The following is a 21,473-nucleotide window of genomic DNA, read 5'->3' as shown; positions in this document are numbered from 1 at the left end:
CTAAATCCCTGGTCCCTTAGCCCTCCTTTTACAGATGAAGAAACAGGCACTGAGTAGTGCCTTGTCCAACAATACCCAGCCAAGAGGTGGTGTAGCCAGAATTTGAACTCACACCTTGACATTGTCGAGACCCACAGAGGCCTTGGATTCTGGGAATACACATGCACTTGATCTTCTTGCACCTCTTGTGTATGAAGCCAAGGAGGGTTTCCTTAGGTCTGCCCTGCCCTAAATCTCATGTGGTGCATAAGCCCAGTTCTCTTGTGGGGTTTTCACCAGGGTGTGGTGAGCAGTTGGCCTGGAGAGTGTGGGTGTGCTGCTATGCCCCTGAAGCCTATGGCAGCCGCTCCTCCACCCTTTGGACTTAAGTGCTGTGGCCCCTCACACCTCTTCACCCAGGGAACCAGGTTGGAGCCCTGTTTTCTAGTGGAAGACCTAACAGAGCTTGCTTTCCTCAGAGGTTGCTCATACTTAGGGCACTGGGATTCGGGAGTGCAGCAGTGGGGAGTTCCCCAGCGATGTGGAAGATGCTGTGCCTGTTGCTGCTGCAGGAGGTGGTCATCCTTGCTTTGTCCTCTCTTAGACCTGGGTAAGGCAGAGCTCTCAGGTTCCAGCTGCTGCCTGCAGCCTTCCTCCTTTCTGTTACAGCCATTTGCTCTTCTTACACCCATCTTCTTTCTACTGTGATTGCTTCCCGGAGCCCTCTATCTCCTGGCTCTAGGTCTAAGTCCTCTAGGTTCAGCCTTAATGCCACCTCTTCCAAGGGACTTAGTGATCAGCACTCTGCAGCCCTAATCTGAAGAAAATGTGCGGCCCAGTGGCTTGCCTGGGTCCCTCAGCTGGGAATGGCTGAGTGGGAACTGGAACTGAGACCCATCTGACTCAAGACTTGGGGTCTTGGGCTGGGGATTTAGCTCAGTGGTTCCGCCACCTGCCTTGCAAGCATAAGGACCTGAGTTCAATCCCCGGTACCAAAACAAAAACAGACAAAAAAAAGACCTGGGGTCTGTGGAGCACATTAGTGTCTACCCAGATGCCAGAAGGAAGGACATTCAGGACATTTGGAGGAGAACTGGCTGAGACTGAGTTGGGCCAGCAAGGAAGCCATGGGCCTGGTGATGCCCTGGGCAGTGGAAGTCCAAGGGAGGGGGGTGACAAACAGGCTCTGGTCTGTGAGAAAAACCACTTTGAAGAAGCCTCTGGATTTAAGAGACAATGTAGGATGGGGCAAAGAAGAAAGTCTTTGGGGCCAGACAAAGCCATTACTCATTTGTGATGTGACCTTCCTTTCTGAGGAGTCTCAGCTTCCCAAATGTAACACGGAGACAGTGCTGCCTCAGCAGCCCAGGCCCTCATATGTCCCCTGTATCCCATCCTACTGTTGTGGTCTTCCTGGGACTTCAGACTCTCTAACTGGCCTGCCTGCCTCATGCCATCAGAATCAGACCATGGATAGTTTTATCTTCCAGTTGTCTCATGTGTTTGTGTGGCCTCTGCAGCCTGCAGGAACTCCAGTTGGGAGTGTCTTTGGAGTACATCTTCCTGAGAGCTAAAATTCATCCGATGGCATCGGAAGGCTGGCCAGAGAGGTCTCTGGGAAGGAAAGAAAGTTCTCCCCCTCCCTGCATCTAACCTGATACTAGTACTAAGAATAAAAGCAAGAGAGCACAGGTTTTTGGGAGGCTCCACCTAGAACTGAGGAGCATTTACTTAATTAAGTCCAGCCTGCTGAGATGGTCAGGAAGGTGCTCTAGATGAGTCAGACACATAGGCCTGGATTTGAACCTTTCTTTGCTACAGCCAGTATAACACATTGCCTCCCCGCCATGGTGGGCAGAGCCTGCAGGAACCTTGGGGCTGTTTGAATCTTGGAACTTGATCAAGGTCACTGCAAGACATGCTAACGGCAGGAGGAGGCTTGGCACTGTACAGGTGGAGAAAAGCATGAAAGGAGTTACCTTTCCTACTCTTCCTCATGCTGCTCAGGCTGGTCCACCTTGAGACCCAGCACAACTCTGTCAAGTTCCACTGCCTCCCTGCCACCCTCAAACCCTTCCATTCATGTACCATGTGCTTGCTGGTACCCAATGTGTGCAGGTGCTGTGAGACACAGGGGACCTCCCTCATCTGGCTCTTAATGTCTACTGAGGCAAGAATTGCCACATTCCTGCTTTCCTGGCTGCCATGAACACCATCTTTATCAAGTAGTTTTTTCAGTTTAGAGCACATAGCTTGGCCCTAAATTACATACTGGCCTCACTGTTTATCATTCTTTCTCCATCTGTCCTGTCTCTAGGCCAGGAGCAGGGGTGGCCTCCACTGCTTGGGGTTTTGGGGGCTGTGAGACTTAGGACAGTGCTGGCACTGGGAGACCCCATCCCCCACCCCCAGCACTGTGGGAACTGGGCAGCCCTTTAGAGACACTGTCTCTGAATCCTCCTGGAATCCTAGGAGGCTGGTCTGGGTTTGTCCTCATTTTATAGGAAAGAGGATCCTGGGGCTTATAGAGGGTAAAGAGGTGGCAGGTCCAGGACCTGGGTGCAGTATCCCCTTCTGCTCCCAGAGCCATCACGAGAGCACACCATAGGCCCTCAACAAATGAGGGTTTCTTTTTTTTATCTAGGATGGGATATGTTAGCTCTGCCTCTTCTGTGCCTGAGGCCATGACTCCAGCCAGGCTGCTCACATATGCTGCCACCTGCCAGGTTCCTCACCCCTAGGGGTGAGGGGGATTACAACAGGCCTGCCCAGACTGGTGGTTGCTGAAGATGACAGCCATTGGTAAGGACAGGTAGCTCTTCTTGGATCAGGGCATACATGAAGGACTTCCCACACATTAAGTCACTGAACCTTGGTGACAGCCATATGAGGTAAGCATGTGACAAGTGTGGACCCTGAGGTTCAGTCAAGAGAAGTCACCTGCCCAAGGTCTGCTTGCCCATGCTCTCTGCCTCATCAATCCCTGGGTTTCCCGAGAGCCATTGCTTTGTTCAGTCTGGAGATGAACAAATCCCTTTTCCTCTTGCTCAGCAGGGATCATTTAATGTTCTAAGAGGAATTTTTCTATGGAAGAAAAGTAAAGGTACAAAAGGTTTGGTGAGTGGAAGGGCTCAGACTTGTCTGCCAAATGTGACTGGCATCTGCCTGCTGTGGCTAGCCTGATTTCAGCTCCAAGGGAACTGGTCACTTGACTGAATTTTAGTCCAGAGCAGCTTCCACCAGGCCTGGTAGTGTTCTTGTATTCCCCAGAACTAGCTGACCAGGTCTAGGTCCCTTTGAGACTTCTGCCCACAGTGAGGAGGGCACTCCTGGTGGGGTCCTGAGGACCTCTGCTGGATTCCTGCCAGCATTGACACACACTTCACCTTTGCCCCTTCAAGTCCTTATCTCGGACCTGCTTTCCATTATTAGATGGCATCCACTGACTGTGTCCATGCCAGGCTTGGTCATGTGCCAGGAAACAGGTAAGTGAGCTGTCACCCTCACCTGGGATGACCTGAGGACTCAGTGATGGTAATCAGGCGGGGAGATATCACTCTTCAGTCTGAAAGGTGCATTGAAGCAGTGGGAATACATGTTTTAGACAAAGATATATATGATAGGCAAATTGGTTAAATGTAAACAGTTGATAAATCTAAAAACTAGTGCACAGGAATTCCTTGTAATATTTTTGCAACTTTTCTGTAAGTTTGAAATGGTATTTAGAAAGTTACAAAAAGAGGCCCCCCCCGCCCCCCAGTATAAACAGAGCTTCAGAGCCCAGAGGGAAGGGCTTAGAGAGAACCAACTGGTCAAGAAGGGGTGTGATAGATCTGGCATATGCAACCTGTGGATCTATACACCAATCTGTCCAAAACACACTCCTTGCATACCCACTGTGGCAAGGGAGTTCCTAAGGCTGAGGTCTACTCTATATGAGGTGGGCTCCTGGGCCTCACCAACCTGGCATCACTGGGTCCTGGGCAGTGGCACCTTCATCCTGGGAGATTCTCTGCTGCCAGGCTGCTCACTGGGTCTCTGCTACTTTTCAACAGCAGTGATGTTCGGCAGTGCAAAGCATGACCAAGCCTTTTTGACCCCTATCAGCTCCCAGGAGAATGGTTTCCAAATTTCTATCACAGTTGGTTTCCAGCAACAAATGGCTTGCCAGGAGCCCAGCAGCCCTGGCTATCCAGGCCTTTAGGCGCCAAGACAAAGGTTGGCCCAGGCAATTCATTCCTGCAGCCAGAGGAAGGGCCGTGTCAATTATCGGTTGCTCAGAAGTGTCAGCCTCATGCTCAGGAAATAGAAAAAGAGGCAGCTGGGTTAGAGCACTTCCTCGAAGGTGGGGCTTGACTTGGTGTTTCTTAAGGAGCCTTCCAGTTCAACAGAAGCTCCTCTGTGCCCTGGCCCCTCTCTCTGGTTTAGTCCCTCCTTGCATTTCTGGTTTCAATGGAGGACCTACCTCCTTGGGAAAGCCTTCTCTGAACACTTCAGCCCTAGCCAGGGAAGGTGTTCAACTTCCTGTCCTGTGCATCATGAGTAAGAAAGAGTACAGACCCTGCAGCACGATGCCTGGGTTCAAGTCCTGGCTTTACCACCTTCTAGTTCTGTGATCTTGGGCAAATGACTTAACCTCAGTTTCTTCATATGCAATATGGAAGCCTATGAGAGTCCCAGAAGGGTCAATGAGTATGTTACTTTCAACACTTACACAGTGTCTGGCCCACTGTTGGTGCCATAGGTGTGTAAAACACTATTCCTATTGTGCGCTGGTTGCTGACTCGCCTGTCTCCCCACCAGCCTGTGTGCCCAAGAGGACAAAAGCTGTGTCTCAGGGCTGGCCATGTTGGAGCTGCTCCTCAGGGCTTGTCCAATGTGCAAATCAGTGAAATGGCCTCAGGTATCCAAGGCTGATGCTAAGGTGGGAAGAGCACTGGGCTGAGTGAGGGTTGGAGTCCCAGGTCTGAAGCCTGAGTCTTCTCTCCCCTACTCTGAGGAACCCCAGGAAGTTCAGTCTCATCCCTTACCTGAACCTCAGTTTTTCCCTCTGTAAAACAAGGAGTGCAGCTCCTGTTCACAGTCCCCTGAGACACCACACTGCAGGCAGCAGGGTCCTGCGTGGATGGCCCTGTCCGGGATTCACCTCCACCCCATCATCCTGTCCAGTGCCTCTGCTGCCTTCCTTATAACCTCCCATTGGCCCAGCTCACATTGTTTCTGCTTCAGACTTTGACTTTTCTGGCCATTCATGAGGGTATCATTTCCTGGGCAGGACCCGCACCCTGGTGCCCTGCAGCCCTTGCATGACACCTCACCTTGCGTCACCACCTTGCCAAAGACAGGCAGGGAATCGAGTGTGGAGCAGTTCCAGCGCCGGTTCCGAAACTGGTACTGGCACTCCTCGATGGCCAGCTGGGCTCCGCGACGCACTGAGTCCATCACCTCCAGGTTCCTCTTGCACATCTGCACTTGCCTCTGGATCAGGCCCTTGAGCTTCTCACAGGTCTCCTCCTCCGAGATGCTCCCCACTGAGGACAGCTTGGCCAGGTACCTGGTGACAGGGGCAGAAGTGATGTAGATCAAGCCCAATGCCTCAGCCTCCTCTTTCCACACTGGGGCTCTGGGAGTTGCCTGTCCCAGAAACTGGTCCTGCCTGCCTCCCAGGGCTTGGGGTCTGTGTGTAAAATCTGACACAGTCTCAGAAAATGAGGCAGGAACTCGCCACTGAATGAAGGAATGATGACCAAGTCAAAAAGTACATAGATAGTCCTATTAAAATATGGACAATTGATAATAAGGGTAGCTAAATTTTAAAAAATAAAACCCAGTCAGGACTGGGCTAAGTATATCATTGCCTTAAATCCTTTCAGTGAGCCTATGAACCCCACTTTTAAAGAGAAGGAAATGGAGGCACAGATAAGTAATTTGCCTTGTGTGCAGGGTTGCATAGCCAGTGAGAGGTAGAGTGGATTTGAATCTGGTTTTGCTGACTTCACCGCCTTGTGACAGTTTTCTTTTATGTGACTCAAGGACTAGAACTGACAGTTTGGACAGAGTCTCCTAGGACTGGGTTCACTCAGCCTGGGGATCTCAGCCAAGGTAGTGTCAGTTACCTGCCTCCCTACACCAGGCAGCAGCCAGGTTCTATGGGTCAGGCATGTGGTTGGAACAGAATGATGATTCTCAAATCTGGCTGTGCATTGGAAACATCTGTGGGGATGGAAAGCACAAGTGCCTGGGCCCACCTTAGGTGGGGCTTGGTGTGCATCTGAGTTTTGGACCTGTCCACAGGCTGAGCTGGGAAGCCACTGGCCTGGTGAGCAGTCTTGAGGAAGCATTGGTGGTTTTTCCTTCTGAACCCAAGGGGCCTCAGTCTGGGACACTGCTGTCCACCTCACTGTGGCATCAGCCTCTGGACAAGTCTCATTTGCTCCTGGCTATGGGATCCAATCTGGCTTTCCATATCTGTAATGCAGTAATGGTTCCAATCCCAGAGGACTGCTGTGAGGAATGAATATGATTGGGTGTGGTGGCGTGTCTGATGCTCAAGGTATACCTTCCATGCTAGGAGCCTGGTAATTGTGATGATCTCTCCCTTCCCTAGTAGCAGGTGGGTGAGTGGGAGAGGGGTGGTCTCAGAGCAAGGCAGTACAGCTTCCCCTTGCCTCCCTGGTCTCCCAAGTTCCCTCTCCTGTCCCCTATTTTCTGTCTACCAGGTCCTGCCTAGAGACTGGTAATGTCCTGGCCAGGGAGAGGAGGCAGGAAGGGAATGCATCTGGTGGTGGTGGTGGGATGACTGGCTCCCCAGCTCCCCCTGGTTGCCCCCCGCTTAAACCACTAGGGAAGGGATCTCCTACAGGACCAGTCCCACAAATTTGTTTTGGCCCGCAGGGGGCGCCAAGAACTTAGCTACTGGCGATGGGCCAGGTCCATGTTTGGGAGACCATAGGTGTCCTTTGGTGAGAGGACAAGGAATTGAGCCTAACATTGGATCTTTTCTTTTTGGAACAGGGTGGGGCCCTTTATTCCCTCTATGATGTGGGGGCACAGAACTGGCCTGTCCCCAACTAGGCCTCTGTTCTCTCTGCCCAGCTGGGGCGGGGGGCTAGGTCTAGCCGTGCAGAGCCCTGGCCTTTGGTGAAGGGAGGCATTTCAGGGTGAGGGTTCTCTGGGAGGAGGAGCAGGCTAGGGAGGCTGGCTGAGTCCCCAGCCTACTGGGACTCCGGGACAAGCCTTCTCCCCACTGGGGGCCTGTCTCTTCATGCATACAATAAATAGGTCTGCATGGCCTTTCCTGCTGTTGGAATCTGTAGTCCTCCTTCTACTGGCAGATATGGGCAGTCCAGGCCTCCAAGGCCTCCTGGTCCCATGCTAGGCTAGTAGAAGGAGCCCTTACCATTGAACCAGGGGAAAGGAAGGCCCAAGTTGCCACACGCTCTTCCTCTAGGCTTGGAAGCACAGTGGGGAAACTGGCTGAACTAATAACAGCAGGGTTTAGGGGGAGCTGTTAGGCTGCCATGGCTGTGAGTCACTGGGACAGCTTCCAGGAAGAAGACGAGAAACTGCTTCTGGTGGCACCAGTGCCCACTGGCCAGCCCCTGCCTTCACCTGGCACAACAGCTGCCCCTTCTGTGCATGGGAGGCTCCCCTCCCTCCCAATCAAAGGAGTTTGTCTAGGTGGAAGGTGGGCTGGGTGCCAAAGCTGAGGCACAGGCTGGAGAGTCAGGACCCTGGGTGTCATGGGCTTTGGGCTGCATGCTTTCTGTTGGCTTGTCCTGCTATCTGGTATTAGTTTATAGACAAGCACACTGAAGCCCACAGAAGTGAAACAAAGGAGTTGCAAAGTGGCAAAGTCCCTTAGTGAGCAGCAAGCAGCTTTGTCTCAACCCTCTTTCCCCTGTACCCGGCTGTGGATCTGCCCTGCTGAATGGCTGGGGGCTGGCATCTCACTGTGTAACACATCAGGCCTCATGCAGCATACAGTGCATAGAAGGTGTTCAGTAAATGCTTGCTTGCAGGTGGTCACGGTGGTATATGCCTGTAATCGTAGCACTTGGGAGGCTGAGGCAGAAGGATTCCAAGTTTGAGTCCTGCCTGGGCAACTTGGCAAGACTCTGTCTCAAACTAAATAATAGAAAGGACTAGTGTCATGGCCTAGGGTTCAATTTCCCAGTACAAAAAAAAGGAAAAAAATTTCACCATGGCTCATGGCATGGAAGGCTTTGTCCTGATGAGGTCCCCTCTGCTCACCTACTGGCAAGGAAGAGCAGGAGTGAGGGAGAAAGATGGGGGGCTTCTGAGGGCTGGACACAACTAGTCCTGAGGACTTTGGGAGCTCTGCCCGCCTCCATGGTAGCTCAGCTTTTCCTTCTGAGATATGTATGGCACTCGCTGCCCATGGAGCCTGGCTGAGATCAGATATTGACTGCAAGGCCATTTCTGGAGGGACACAAAGCCAGGGCCTACTGGGTGTCACTGTTGCTGACCTGGGCTCATGTGGGGGCCCCAGCCATCACTTTGTCTTCTCCTGTTCTGGTTGCTTGTACTGCCCCACTTTAGGCTTCTTCCTGGTGCTGCTGAGTATAGGCTTAGCAATTGGCCACCTGCCCTGGCCACCTAGGACTCCAGCTACGGTTGTGCCATTGATCAGGTTACCCTGCCAGCCGAGGCTGCCCCTGCTGTGCAGCCAGCCTGCTCGCTTGTGCCCTGGTCTCAAATGGGGGCTGCAGGTCCTTCAGGCTCCTCCCAAGAGGCCCTCCCCGCTCAGCCCATGCCTGCAGCCTGCAAGGCCGGAGGGCCCTGGCCCTGCCAGGGAGATCAGATCCTCTCGGCCACCTGCTGTTTTCACTAGAAACTAAAATTAGCTGGGCTTGTCCCAAGCTTTTCCAGGTTTGCTTGCTTTTTTAAACAAAATATACAAATTTCTCTAGGAGAATCCCCACCTCTGTGACTCTTCCTGGGATCTGACTCTGTGTGTCAAAATGAGTGGAGAAGTGCTGGAAGTCTAAGCAGGTCAGTGTCCCAGGCCCTGGCCCTGTGGGTGTCCAGGTGGGGGATGGGATGCCAGCCCAGGCCTCTTTGCCCCCTCCCTTTGGCCTCCCTGCTGCCCGGGCCACATTTAGAGCCTCCTCAGGAGTGGTTGTGCCTATGATACCAGGGAGGAAGGAGGCCAAGTGGGCGGGCGGGAGAGCGGAAGGAAACGGAGTGTCTGCTGAGTATAGCCGCCTTGGGGAACATGGATGAAGAAGCAAGACGACCACAGACCCCATCCAGGACTAGCTTCTCATGGTTCTTGAGGATCCTCACCATAGCCCCTGTCATTTCAAGATCTTTGAATGTTTCTATAACCATGGTCTGCATAGCCTGCCGTTTCCTGGAGGGTCCTGGAAACCCTTGTTCCTCCTCATGGCAGGCAGTGTGGGAAGGGGATGTACGGGATCAGAATCCCATCTCCATGTCACTTCAGCTGAGTTAGTGAACATCTCTGAGCCTCAGTATGTTCATCTGTAAAATGGGGCCAGTAGTAGTTCTAATCCCAGGAGGCTTAAATGAATGAAGTGTGCCTGTGATGGGTGCCTTCCCCGGAAGCCTCCTGCTGCCCTTCAGGCTGCACCCTTGGCAGGGCTTCAGAGAGACCACACTGGGCTCTGTCCATTCATTTTTCATTGGCTGGGCTCTCACTGCCCTATTACACCTGGGTCCCCATCTTTCTTTGGCGGAGCACACCTGGGGGTGGGACACACTTCCATCAGGAGCGGGGGAATGGCTTCCACTGCCATCCCCACTGCAGATGTGGAGTTTGCAGCGTCAGAGAATGGTCTAGTGATTCTGACCCATCTGCCTGAGGCCTGGGGTGTGAGGGATGGCACTTTCAAGAGAAGGGCCAAGGCGTTGGCATCTAGGACAAGCTCAGATGTGCCCAGGAGAAGTGAAAATGGTTTGGGGAATGGGAGGTGATTAGAAGCATGGGCCTCACCATCCCGTCATCTTTGCCATCAGCCAATAGTCACGTGCGTCAACATACCCTTATTACAACAGTGCAGGGCTGGCCATTCGTGTGTCTTCCCCCACTTTACAGATGGGGAAGCTGAGCCCCCAGAGGTATGTGTGTGTATATATGTGTATATATATACATTTTTTTGTACTGGGGATTGAACTTGGGACCTTGCACTTGCGAGGCAGGAGGCGGAACCACTGAGCTAAATCCCCAGTCCCCCAAGAGGTATATATTGAAGGCCATGTGGTCAGCCAGGGGTGGCCAGGACTTGAAAACAGGTCATTCTGGTTTCTGAGCCAGGGCTGGCTGCTCAGGCACCAAAGATGGCAGGAGAAGCTGGCATCACCAGATACTGGCCTGAGTGAGGTGGCCAGGGCTGGCTGCTCAGGCACCAAAGATGGCAGGAGAAGCTGGCATCACCAGATACTGGCCTGAGTGAGGTGGCCTGATTGTTTCATGGATGGGTCTTTTTAGAGCCCTGTCTCTTTTTTTTTTTTGGTACCAGGGATTGAACTCAGGACCTTGCGCTTGCAAGGCAGGCAGCAGAGCCACTGAGCTAAATCCCCGGCCCCCCTGTGTCTTTTCTAAACCATAGCAAGTATGTTGGGTGCTTCCAGGAAGGAGGGATTCTGGGAAGGGTGATGTCTACTGTGGCAGCCTGGACAGTGAGTTCTGGGCTGTGGTCTAGGTGTCTGCTGGGGTCATGGAAGGAGGTTCTGTTGCTGGCCTGAAAGCCCCGGAGGACACCCAGTGGGGAGGGGGCAGCATTGGAGACACTCATGGTGGCTGGGGGCAGGCACCACCTCTGCCCCACTTTCTCCCAGCCTTGGCAGGATTCCAGGGCCTTCAGTGTCCAGGCCCAGTTCCCTGGGCCCCACATGCATTTCCTCAGGGGAGCCCACACCTGTCTCCTGTGTCTTAGGGCCTTCATTTCTCTCTGTCTCCTGGGATCCCACCTCCCTTTCTCTCCATTCCCAGTAGCCTCAGGACCCTCATTTCTGTCTCTTGGCTTCTCTGTCTCTATGACTTACAGTATCCTGGTGCTTCATCCCATAAACTACTCCTGGCAGCTCTAAGTCCCCCACTTCCTATCAGCCCCCCTCCCATTTCCATCTCACTTCCCCAGGGGAGCTGGTGGCTGACCTACGGCCAAGAAGGAGCCACTCGGACCTGAGCCTGGATGGCTCCGGTGCTGTGCCAGGAGGTAAGAATTTTCCTTCTCTGCCTGAGGCAGGTGTAGTTGTGGGGCCAGTGGGTATCAAGTTTAAGGCACATCCTGACCTCACCTTGCCCCCTAACTTGGCAGTAGAAGCTTCCCCTTTGTGGAGACCCACCCAACCCTCGTCCCTAGAGAGCCTTTCATGCCCTGTGGCCACTGAACCATGGATGTGCCCTCCCTGGCTGGGATGGGGGAGGCTGGGGGTGGGGAGCAGTGTGGGACAAGGAAACTGGCTTCTCTGTCTTGTCCGCAGCCAGTGCTGGCTTCCTGGAGTGAGGTTCCAGGTTTCCAGTGAGTCCCTTGGCCTGCGCAGGGACCTTCTAAAGGTCCAGTCTTGAAGATACTGTGACTGACCCCCCATACCCATCCCTACCAGAGCAAGAGGGCAAACCTTGGTTCCTCCCTTGCTCCAGCTGCTCATCCTCTCCTGCACAGAATGCCTGGTTAGGGGAATGGGGCTCCAGACCTGCTTTCATCTGGAGCAGGTAGCATTCTGAGAGCACAGTCAAGAGACCCGGATGGAGCTTCAGCTTTACCACCAATATGCTGTGTGACCCTGCATAGTGCCTAATGCTAGTGAATGCCTGACATGTTTGCAAGGGGCAGAGCATGCACTCCCCTGTCTGGAGGCTCAGTGTTCCTGAAAACTCCCCAGCCCTGGTATCTGTGATTTGTCCTTGAAGCCTGGGGTTCCAGGACAGCAGGGCACCCCTGATTCCGGAAGGAATACTCTGCTGTCTCCAGCTTTGGGGAAAAATTTCCTGGGATCTCATCCTAGGATTACAAGGCTGATGCCATGAACAGAGGGAGAAATAGAGGTTGAAGGAATCTTCAGAGTCCCAGTAGGAAAGAGGCCCCACTAGGCCCGTCAGTAATTCCCTGCTGTGTGAATGGGCCCCTCAAAGAATGCATGTGAGCTGTGTGTGGGGGGGTTCCTTCCCTCCCAAGGACACATCGACCCTCCTCCCACTGCCTCCCTTCCTCTCTCTTTGGAGATCAGGTCTTCTCTGCTGCTGCAGGGGTTCTGACTTGGCTCTGGCTTGGTGGAGAATTTTAAAAACAGTTTGTTTTCAAGTTTGCCAGGAGATAGGGGAGGTGGAGAGGGGTTATATGGGGGGAAGGGGGAGCTGGTGGGGTCACAGCAGGGAGCGAGCCTTCTCCTGGGTCTGGCTGAATCACAGAAGATGCAGTTCAGGACTCAAAGATAAAACCTGGCAACTCTTATGGAAATCTGGAAAGCAACAGCGGGTTGCAGCTTCTCCTTCCAGCTGCGTTTGCTGAGCAAACCAGCAGCGGCCCTTGCGAGCTAGCTGTGAGTACAGAGGTAACTGAAGGGGCCTATGGCAGGCGCTGCCACCCACTGCTGGCCCAGGGCCTCGCTCCCTGGCCAATTGGTTCCCTGTTGGCTCAACCCAAGCTTCTTCTCCCAGAGGTAGGAAGAGGAGAAAGCTTGGTGCAAATGCTCAGCCTTCCAAGTGCACCCAGAGGGCCCGAGTTGGGCGAGTTTCAACAGGTTTGGGGTGCACTGTCTTGTCAGATGCTTGCTGAGTTGCTCAATTGCTAATCCAGGGCTGAGGGAAGAAGTCAAACCGTATCAGACAGCTGGGTTGGGGCTGCTGCCTGAGCAAACCCCGCAGGCAGAGCCTGGTGAGGAAGGGCTTGGTGGAGGGGTGAGAAACGGCTCAACCTGGCTCAGAGGGTCTACTCTGGCCAAGGCAGGAGAGGCGGGGCTGTGGATCTGCTGGGTGACAGCCACACTTCCTGATTCCCACCGTGACACCTGAGCCTTGGGGCAATGGAAGGGAGTCTTCCCTCCTACTTGAAGTCTTTGAAGATGGCCACTCTTTGACATCTAGAAGTGCTCCAGCCCTTCTTTCATTCATCCATCAAGTGCTGACTGAGCACCCACTGTGTGGCAGCCCTATGTCAGGCACTAGGGGATGCTCAGAGGCCCTGGTGCCCCAGCTTCCCTCTCCTGAAGCAGCAGAGCCACCTGCAGAGCTGTTGCACATGACATGACATGGTTCTATAGGTCGGGGTGAAGGCCAGGAGACTCTGACATGTGAGAGCAAGTCAAGTTCAAGTCCTGCTTCCTCGGAGAAGTCACTGCACCTCTGGGCCTCTGAAGTGGGGCTGAAAGCTGTACCCACTCCTCTCTGGAAGTGGAGGGAGAGGGAGGATGTGTGGCTGAAGTAGGGCAGTGGATGTGAAAGTGTTTTGTAAGCCATTCATTCTTTTTTTTTTTTGTACCAGGGATTGAACTCGGGACCTTGCGCTTGTGAGGCAGGCAACCGCCTGTGAGGCAGGCAACCGCACCGTTGAGCTAAATCCCTGGCAAGCCATTCATTCTTAACATGGGAGTGTGCTTTTGCCCTCTAGGGCACATTTGGCAATGTCTGCAGACAATTTTGGTTGTCACCAAGTGGGAGGCACTGTGTGTGCTGCTGGTATCTCATGGGTAGAGGCCCAACGAGCTGCTAAACATCTTTTAGACCCTCAACAAATAATTATCTGGCCCCAAATATTAATGGTACCAAGGTGGGGAGAAATTCTAGTGCAAACTGTAAAGTGCTATGGGTATGTTAGTAATTGTAAGTCACTGCTCAGAACCACTGGGGGAGCTCCCAGGAGATGGGTTTTTACTCTTTAGAGAGGAGAGAGGGCTTGTTTTTAGCTGGGGACTGGAAAGACATTTCCTGGGGGCACATCTTTGCTTGTGGGGCTGGCACTGTCCATACCTGGATGGGCAAGTGTGCCCCAAGTGCTGGGCCTTACTGCCTGCAGCTAAGGAAGTTACCCAGCTCTACTGGAGCTTGGCCTGAAAATGCATCCCTGTGGGACTCAGAGCCACTGAGGTGTGTGATGCCTCTTTCACTTCCCCCATTGGTACTGCAGGGTGTTCCCAGTGACAACTCCTCTGCCCAGCAGGGTTTGCCTGTGTGCCAGGCTGGACAACTCTGGCTGTGTGCAGAATCTAAAAAGGCCCTGGTTGAAGAGCAGGGAAGTGGTGGCCTAACCTCCTATTTGTGTAAGATCACAGGATCTAGACAGGACAGTATGGGACAAACAAGTTAGGGAGCAGCCTAGAAACCCATTCTCTTTATCATCCCTATAAACAGGGACACAACTCCACAACTCACTAATAGGAGCCTTCAGCTTCCAGCAGCTTCCATGGCTACCATTTCTATCAGCATGCCTAGCACTGGGCCCAGCACAACACATGCACTTTCTTCCCAAACACCATTGTGTACCATTTGTGCCAATGGGTACCATTTTACAGATGAGGCTGCAGAGGCTCTGAGAGATTAAGTCACTCAGCTGCAGTGACAGAGCTGGGATGGGACTCTAGGCTATCTGTTCCAGAGACCCAGCTCTCACTCCATTGGCCTGCCTTAGAATGCTGCAGGGACTCCCTCCTCCCTTCTGCTGGGGGTGCTGATCAGGGTACCACTGCTTTCCCCCAGATACCCACAATAATGAAACCTTAGCTTATCTATTCCCTTACTCTTCCCAGTATTTCCACTGGGGGTTCAGAACAAACTTCTGAGGAAGAGGCCCAGCCAAGCCCAGCCAGCATGTGGCATGGAGCTGGGACTGGAACCCAGGTCTCCTGGGTGCAGCTCAGTGTCCCTCTGGTTGGAGGGGCCATTCAGAAACATCTCTGAGCCTATGTCTGTGGCAGGGTAGTCCTTTGAGGGCAGAGCCCAGGCCTTCCTTCCACCAAGGGACTGTGCATCCCTCCTGCCATGTGGGAGATGCCACAAGCTGTCAACTCATTTCTGGCACCAGATGTGTGCCTAATCAACAGATTCCAGCTTCTCCGGGCTTGCCCAGGCCTCAGGCTGCAGAGCTCTTCCAGCTCCAGGCTCTGTCCTGCTTAACAGCTGCGCACAGCAGGACACCTGGCCTCCTTGGCAGATCACCTGCCCTCCTGAGACAATAGATAGCACCAGCTCTGCAGCCAGCCAGCCCATCAGCCCTGGACAGAAGCCTGTCTCCAGGTACTGGCAGGGGACAAGACACTCAGGCCTTGTGCCTCAGTGCCAGCCATCCTCTTGGGGCCAGATCTCTAGCTTGAGTCACCCTTGAAATGATGGTGTGCTACCACCTGGCCTGGATGGATAGCTGCTTGGCTGAGGCTGTTCCTTGAAGAGGAAGCTTTGGGTCAGACACCTTTGCCACTTACTAGCTAGGGGGCTCTGGGCAATTGCTACCTCTATGACCCTGAATCTTCTCATTTGTAAAGTAGATTTTAAATGTAATCAGAATTTAGATAGTACAGTGGGAGTTATTATTATAATTATGATGTCATGATTCTAAGGCCTCCAGGCCAAGTCCCCTCTGTGACTGTTGCTCATGCTCAGCTCTGGCCCCTGAGGGCTATGTGGCATGCACACTACCACCCATTCATGCTTTCGCTTTTATCCTGTCCTTTCACCTACACCTTGCTCCTGGGAAGCATGCTGTGACACCTATTTCCCCCAAGGCTGATCCAAGCCCTGGCTGGGGATGGAGGAAGATAAATACATGGCAGTAACCTTGGTGGTGGTGGGGAACTGTGCCTGGGGTGACTTCTTTGGAGCCCTTCTGGTTCTGTAGGGTCCTGGGAAGCCCCTTTGCTCCTCTTGCCCGGGGCTGAGCAGAGACCCTTGGCTCAAAGCCCGGGTGCAGCAGGAGTGAGCTGGGTCATCCAAAGCCCTGCTGCATGGCAACCTGAACCATCACAGTTGCAGAGAACAGGTTTACCAACCTCTTCTCCCTCCAGGCTGCCCCTCCTCACCCACCCCCCACAGTGAAGGTTCAAGAACTGAGTTGCTGGAATTCCCCATGGTTTGCATGACCCAAACCCTGAAGCTGGGTTGCCTCCTGTGGGGCAGCCTCAGGAAGGTGTAGGATCTCCCTGCCTGGAAGTCAGAGCACCTGAATTCAGTTCTTGGCTCTGAGTTTGGCAGGTAGCTTCTCCCTGGGCCTCAGTTTCCTCATCTGTAAAGGGATCCAAAGACTAGGTGTTCCGAAGGCCTCTCCATTGCAGGATGTCCCTGTGTTCCTTGAAGACCTGCCTCATGTGCTCAAATTGCTACCTTTCCCTCCTTTTCCAGCCTTCAGCATGCGGCAGGCAGACTCTGCTCCTTGTGCCTCCTGATGCTCAGACTTGTTCTGGAGACCCCGGCTCTGAGCCCATGTATTTAAGAGCCAGCTCCAGAGACTCCGGGCTCCCCCAAGTCCAAACTCAGCTCTGTGATCCAGGCCCTGCTGTGGGCAGCCTGCAGGGGGGCAGAGGGAGGAGGTGGTGGTGCCCTGGTTTCTGTACACTCTGCCACTGCTCCTGAAGTGTTAATCAAATTAAGCCTCCAAGAAAAACAAAAGCTCCGCAGCCACTTTCGGCTGCCTTGGAGTCACTCGCTCTCAGAACAGCTGGGAGAATTCCACATCACCTCCATCCCCCAAGCCCTGGGTGGCTCTGACCCCAACAAACACACTCCTTCCAGCCTGCAGGGCCCCGGCTGGCCACAATGACCTCATAGCAACAGCCATTGGACACTGGGGGCAATTTCATGGGAGATATTTGTTCTTTGGTCTTGATGCAGAGAGAAATTTTTCCTCTCCCATGGTCTCCATGGAAACCTCAACTACACTGTTGGCTATCCCCCTTCCCACCTCATGCTTTTCAGATCAATACTGGGGCTTGGCTCCCCACTGGTGGCCCACAGCTGCTGGGGGGCAGAGCTCTGGGCAGGAGGAGCTAGGGCCAGGGTTAAGCCTGGGGCATGGGGAAGTGTCACTGAGGAGCATTGGAGTCCCAGGTCCTCTTGCTCCCTATTACCCCAGTTCACCACAGCTCATCCCTTTAGCTCCCCTTTCCTCTGAAAGTGTCTGCCCCTTCTCAGGCAGCTTGCCGAGCGCAGACCAGTAAAGGAGAGATAGGTCACCAGCAGATACCACGCCGTTCCTCCTGGGCGAGACCCACAGAGGTGATGGGGGCTGTTGTCCTCTTTGAAGGCTGTTAGTACTTTCTTCCTGCCCAGGGAAAACTAAGGTCGGGCCAGAGCCAGCCGCTGGCTCTCAGAGGCTCGGTGTCACGGTCCCTTCCCTCCTCCTGTGCCTGGCTCCCGCCCCCCCAAGCAGAAACAGGTCCCTGCACGCCTCCAGCCCAGCACGCAGCGCGGCGCAGCTCGGCGCAGGGAGCTCTCCCAGACGTCTAGGGATTAACCTGCTATTATGTCCCGGAGCCCTTCCCTGTAAGTTGCTTCTCCACGATCTGTCACCTCTGGTGGCTGCGCCCGGCGGCGCCCGCACTCCTGGGCCGCTGCCCCACGCTCGCACTCCTTGCGCCCTCGGGCACCCGGGGCCGCCTATGGTTGCGGACACTTCAGCCAGCCCTGCCTCTCTGGGCAGAAGGGGTCCGGGGTGTCCAGAGGAAGTCCAGGCAGTGGCGGCGGCGGCAGCGCCAGCGAGCAGCCTCCCGCCCGGCGGTCGAGGCACCTGCCGGACGCCCCCGCGCCCGCTGCCCCGCGCCGCCTGGCACCGGCCGCTGCCCAGGGACCCGCCCTGCCCCGCCCTGCCCGCCCGGCCCGGCCCGGCCCGGCCCGACTTACAGCCAGTTGCTGGCGGCGGCCGAGAAGACGGCGAAGACGAGGAGGCGCAGCGAGCGCAGGCACGAGCGGGGACTCATGGTGCGGCCGCTGGTGCCCGGCCCCCAGCGGCGGCTGCGGGTGCGGGGGGCCTCCCGTCGGGGCGGCAGGTGGGCGCCCCGCGGCGGGTGGGGCGCGAGCCGGGCCGGGCGGCTGAGCCTCCGTGCCTGCGGCCGCTGCCCGCTGCTCGCCCGCTGCTCGCCCGCTGCCCGGTGCGGACCAGACTGTCAGCGCCGCTCTGGAGCCGGGATGCAGCGGCGGCGGCAGAGGCGGGCAGGCCGCGGGGGGGCGGGCCGGGGGCGGGCCGAGGATGGGGTTACCTGGGCGGGTCCAGCGGCCCGGGACACCCCCGGGGGCGGGCCGGAACGGCAGTGCCCGCCTAGCCCGAGGGACCCGGCTTCTCTGGGGGCCTCTCCGGCCGGGGGCCCGGGAAGACTGGGGCTGGAGCCCGCCCCAGGCACGCACGGTCGCTCGTTTCCCAGTCGGGCAGAGCGAACGGCCCAGCGCCCCAGCTGCCTGGTCCCTGCCTGGGCCTTGGGGACAGGCGGGCACAGCTCCCCCAGCCCGCCGCGTTGGGCACTGCAGCCCCGCCCCCCGCCGGCGCCTTGCAGCCCAGATCCCGGACGGGCTGCGGCGGATCGAACCGGGCGCAGCTGCTACCCGCGCGCACCAGACGATCGCGCTCCGTTGCCCAGCGCAGCGCACCATGGCGCTCGGTGTCGCCCGGCTGCCCCCGCCAGGCACCTTCGGGCAGCTTGGGACAGTGTCCTGAGACTTCGGGAACCCGAAACCTCGAGTCTGGCTAGCCGCAAATTCTGGGCGCGCCTGAAGCAGCAAGGTCTCGATTAAACTCCGTACCTTTCGGAGCGGACTTACCATGCTGGGGTTGGGAAGATGGAAGGTACCTAGGGAAGCTCTCTTAGCGGCACCGTTGCCAAGTCTTGCTTTGTGTTTCAGCTGTCTGTGGTGTTTTATTTATCCTCCCACACCAGGCAGAGCCAGCAACTTGCTCTGTGCCTCACAGTGTGTGGGTGGCTGCCATGCTTGTGGGACAAAGAATGAAATGGAATAGGCTGCAAGGGGCTGGTCTTCGAGCTCAAGTCCACACCGTGACAGTTATCTGCCCAGGACTAGCCACACCCTGTCCAGGTCACTGACCTAATTCGACTACCTCTTCACTCTGCCCCTGGTTGCATCCCACAGAGAGAGGAGCCTCTCTCTAAATGGGGAAACTAAAGCCCAGAGAGGGGCTGGGGACAGAGGCAAGGACCAGGCCTATGCCCTCACTCCATGGTCCTATTTCCTGAGCATGACCTTGGGTGGCACAGTGTTGATCACTTTTGGGTGCTGGGATGGTGCCCTTCCCTCGGAGGAGTCACTGGGGCTCAGCACGAAGGAGGGGCTCAGTAAACATTTGGCACTGAGACTGGGCAGAAGGTGGCAGGGATTTGTGGAACTCAGCAGAGTACAGATGGAAGTTCACATACCATATGTCTAAATATTTGCAGGTTATAAATCAAGCTAACAAAATGTGAAATAAAATATGTTCTAGCTTTCTACTTTGACAAATATACTTTCTTAACAACATGAAAGACCTGCTTTGGATGTAGACTTCACTGACTCCTGGAACCTTGTACTGAAACATGCTGATACAGGAAGAGGGTCCCCTAGTGGCTGGCTTGTCCCCCACCCTTCCCAATCTGTCTCTGCCCAGCCCTCCAAGGGGTCATATGTACACTTGTGAACATCTCAGCCTGCGTATGCAAGCTCTGTCCCCTACCTAAGCCTCTACCCACGCTGAGAGCTGCCCCTTGGTCCTCTTAGCCTTTGAGCTGGGCACCCCAGTGGTGCAGTCTGTTCTCAGGGGCCAGGTCTGGGAACAAGACTCTCATGACCTGGAAGTAGGTTTAGGGCAATCTATGTACGGAATCCTAGGCCCTGGATGCCCACAGTGTGACCCAGTGAAGGAGATCCAGGCTCAAGGTGGGCACATCCCTGGGCCCCATGGTCTCCTCTCCCTGTGATATGAAGTTAGGTACAGGAGAGCCGCAGTGGGATTCCAAGGGTGGGGACCACTCTAACCTGGGTCTGAGGGTGGTACTGAATTACTTAGCTATTTTCAGCCAAACTATTCACTTCCTGGAGACTCAGTGTGGTATGGCAGAAAATAATAATAATAATATAATAATAATAATAATAAATGATAATTTAAACTGCAGCAGGCAATTATTTTAAGGTGGTCATATAATTTTCTTCCAGAGCAAATTTCTTCCACATTCTTTTTAAGAGTGATAGAGGACCCTAGTTGGAAGGTTTGCTGGAGGATCAGGCATAAACCAGGACTGTGCCAGGCAACCTAGGATGTATTGTTCTGCCCAAATATGGAGCCCCATGTGCCAGGATTGGCTCTGAGTGCTTTGCATGCTCTCACTTATTCAAGGCTTGCAACAAATCTAGGAAGCAGCTGCTATTATTTTCCCCATTTTATGAGAGAGAGAAAGTGATTTGCCTAAGGAAAGTGAAACACTCAGGGACTCAGGAGTTTGGATTTGAGCTCCTGCTCTGAAGTACATGCATGACCTTTGGCAAGCTGTATGACCTTCAGAATCTGTGTCTGTCAGATGGGGACAACCTGGGTCTCTGGCTCACCTTCTTCTCCTGGTGTGCTGTCCCATGCCCTCTAAACCATGGTGGAGAGAGCCCTGGCCAGAAAGGCTTGCCCTGATCCTGTTCCAAGGGCTTTGCCACTGCTAAGGTTCTTACTGGTTTTGCACACTGGGAATCGATTCCAGGACCTCAGCAAGTGAGGCAAGTGCCCTACCCCTGAGGCCACCCCCCCCCTTTAATCCTAGCCATAGCCCTGGGAAGTAGATATTAGTATTAATCTCATTTACAAATGGCCATGCCCAGATGCTGTTTTAAAGTGCTATGAGAAATACCAACAGCCCTGATACATGAATGATTCCCATTTTGTATGGGGAAATGGAGGCACAGGGTGGTAAATTATTTTTCTGGGTTTCACCTCTAGTAAGCAGCCCAGCCAGGGTTTAGGTGCAAATGGTCACCGCCCTCCCTGGTCAGTAGTCAAGAGCTTTCCACCTGTAAGGATCAGTGTCCAGGCCAGAGGGGAAGGCGTGTGGGGTTTCTGTAGTCTCCTAGAGGTTATTGTCCGTCCTCTAGGCCTGAGGTCAAGCTGCTCCTCTCTGGAGCCTTCTTTGTGCCCAGGGCGTTAAGTGCCCCACCCATAATGGAATGTGAGCACATCTTTCCTAAAGGGACCCATTTTTCAACTTTCTGGGCAGCCCATTTGGGAGTGAGTTCTCTTTTCTTACAACCAGGAAAATTCACAGAGGAAGAGAAGCCTGGCCACTTTTAATTTTTTATTTGTATTTGTTTTTGGTCCTGGGGATCAAACCCAGGGTCTCAAGCATGCTAATCATGCACTCTACCATTGAGCTACATTTTCAGCCCTCAGCCAGTTTTTAATCAGAAAGAATTGCATTCTGTGTGTCTAAATTCCCACCAGCTCTCAGGGAGTGGGTTCACAGCAATGTGGCTGGACCTGTCTCCAGCACAGTCCTGGAGCTCCTGGTCGGGGAGTGACTGCACAGCTGCTGCCTGGGAGTTTTAGTCTAGCTCCACC

The 21,473-nt window shown here is 54.4% G+C and overlaps 1 protein-coding gene across 12 annotated transcripts in view; it reads right to left on the bottom strand.

The window, feature by feature from the left end:
* Nucleotides 1–18,895, bottom strand: part of Wnt4 (Wnt family member 4) — a 49,013-nt gene extending 30,118 nt beyond the window's left edge. For 10 of the 12 annotated variants that reach the window (XR_015452802.1, XR_015452803.1, XR_015452804.1 and 7 more), the window contains exons 1-2: nt 17,795–18,095; nt 5,298–5,533 (exon numbers count right to left, since the gene is read on the bottom strand). Coding sequence is in view for 4 of the 12 variants with exons in the window: in XM_087215612.1 (XP_087071738.1) it covers nt 5,298–5,533; nt 17,795–17,871 (313 nt within the window). In the remaining 8 variants the exon portion in view is untranslated. Of the gene's footprint in view, nt 1–5,297; nt 5,534–17,794; nt 18,371–18,706 lie in introns of those variants that run through there. The other 2 variants (XM_087215614.1, XM_087215613.1) reach the window with 2 other exon arrangements.
* Between the last annotated feature and the right edge of the window lie 2,578 nt (nt 18,896–21,473).

Source organism: Heterocephalus glaber, unplaced genomic scaffold (assembly GCF_053883595.1).
Source record: "Heterocephalus glaber isolate CG9 unplaced genomic scaffold, H.glaber_assembly_v1.0 deba00001452, whole genome shotgun sequence".
Lineage (NCBI taxonomy): Eukaryota > Metazoa > Chordata > Mammalia > Rodentia > Bathyergidae > Heterocephalus > Heterocephalus glaber.
The sequence above is the reverse complement of the archived record's forward strand: the minus strand, read 5'-3'. Positions and strand labels throughout refer to the sequence as shown.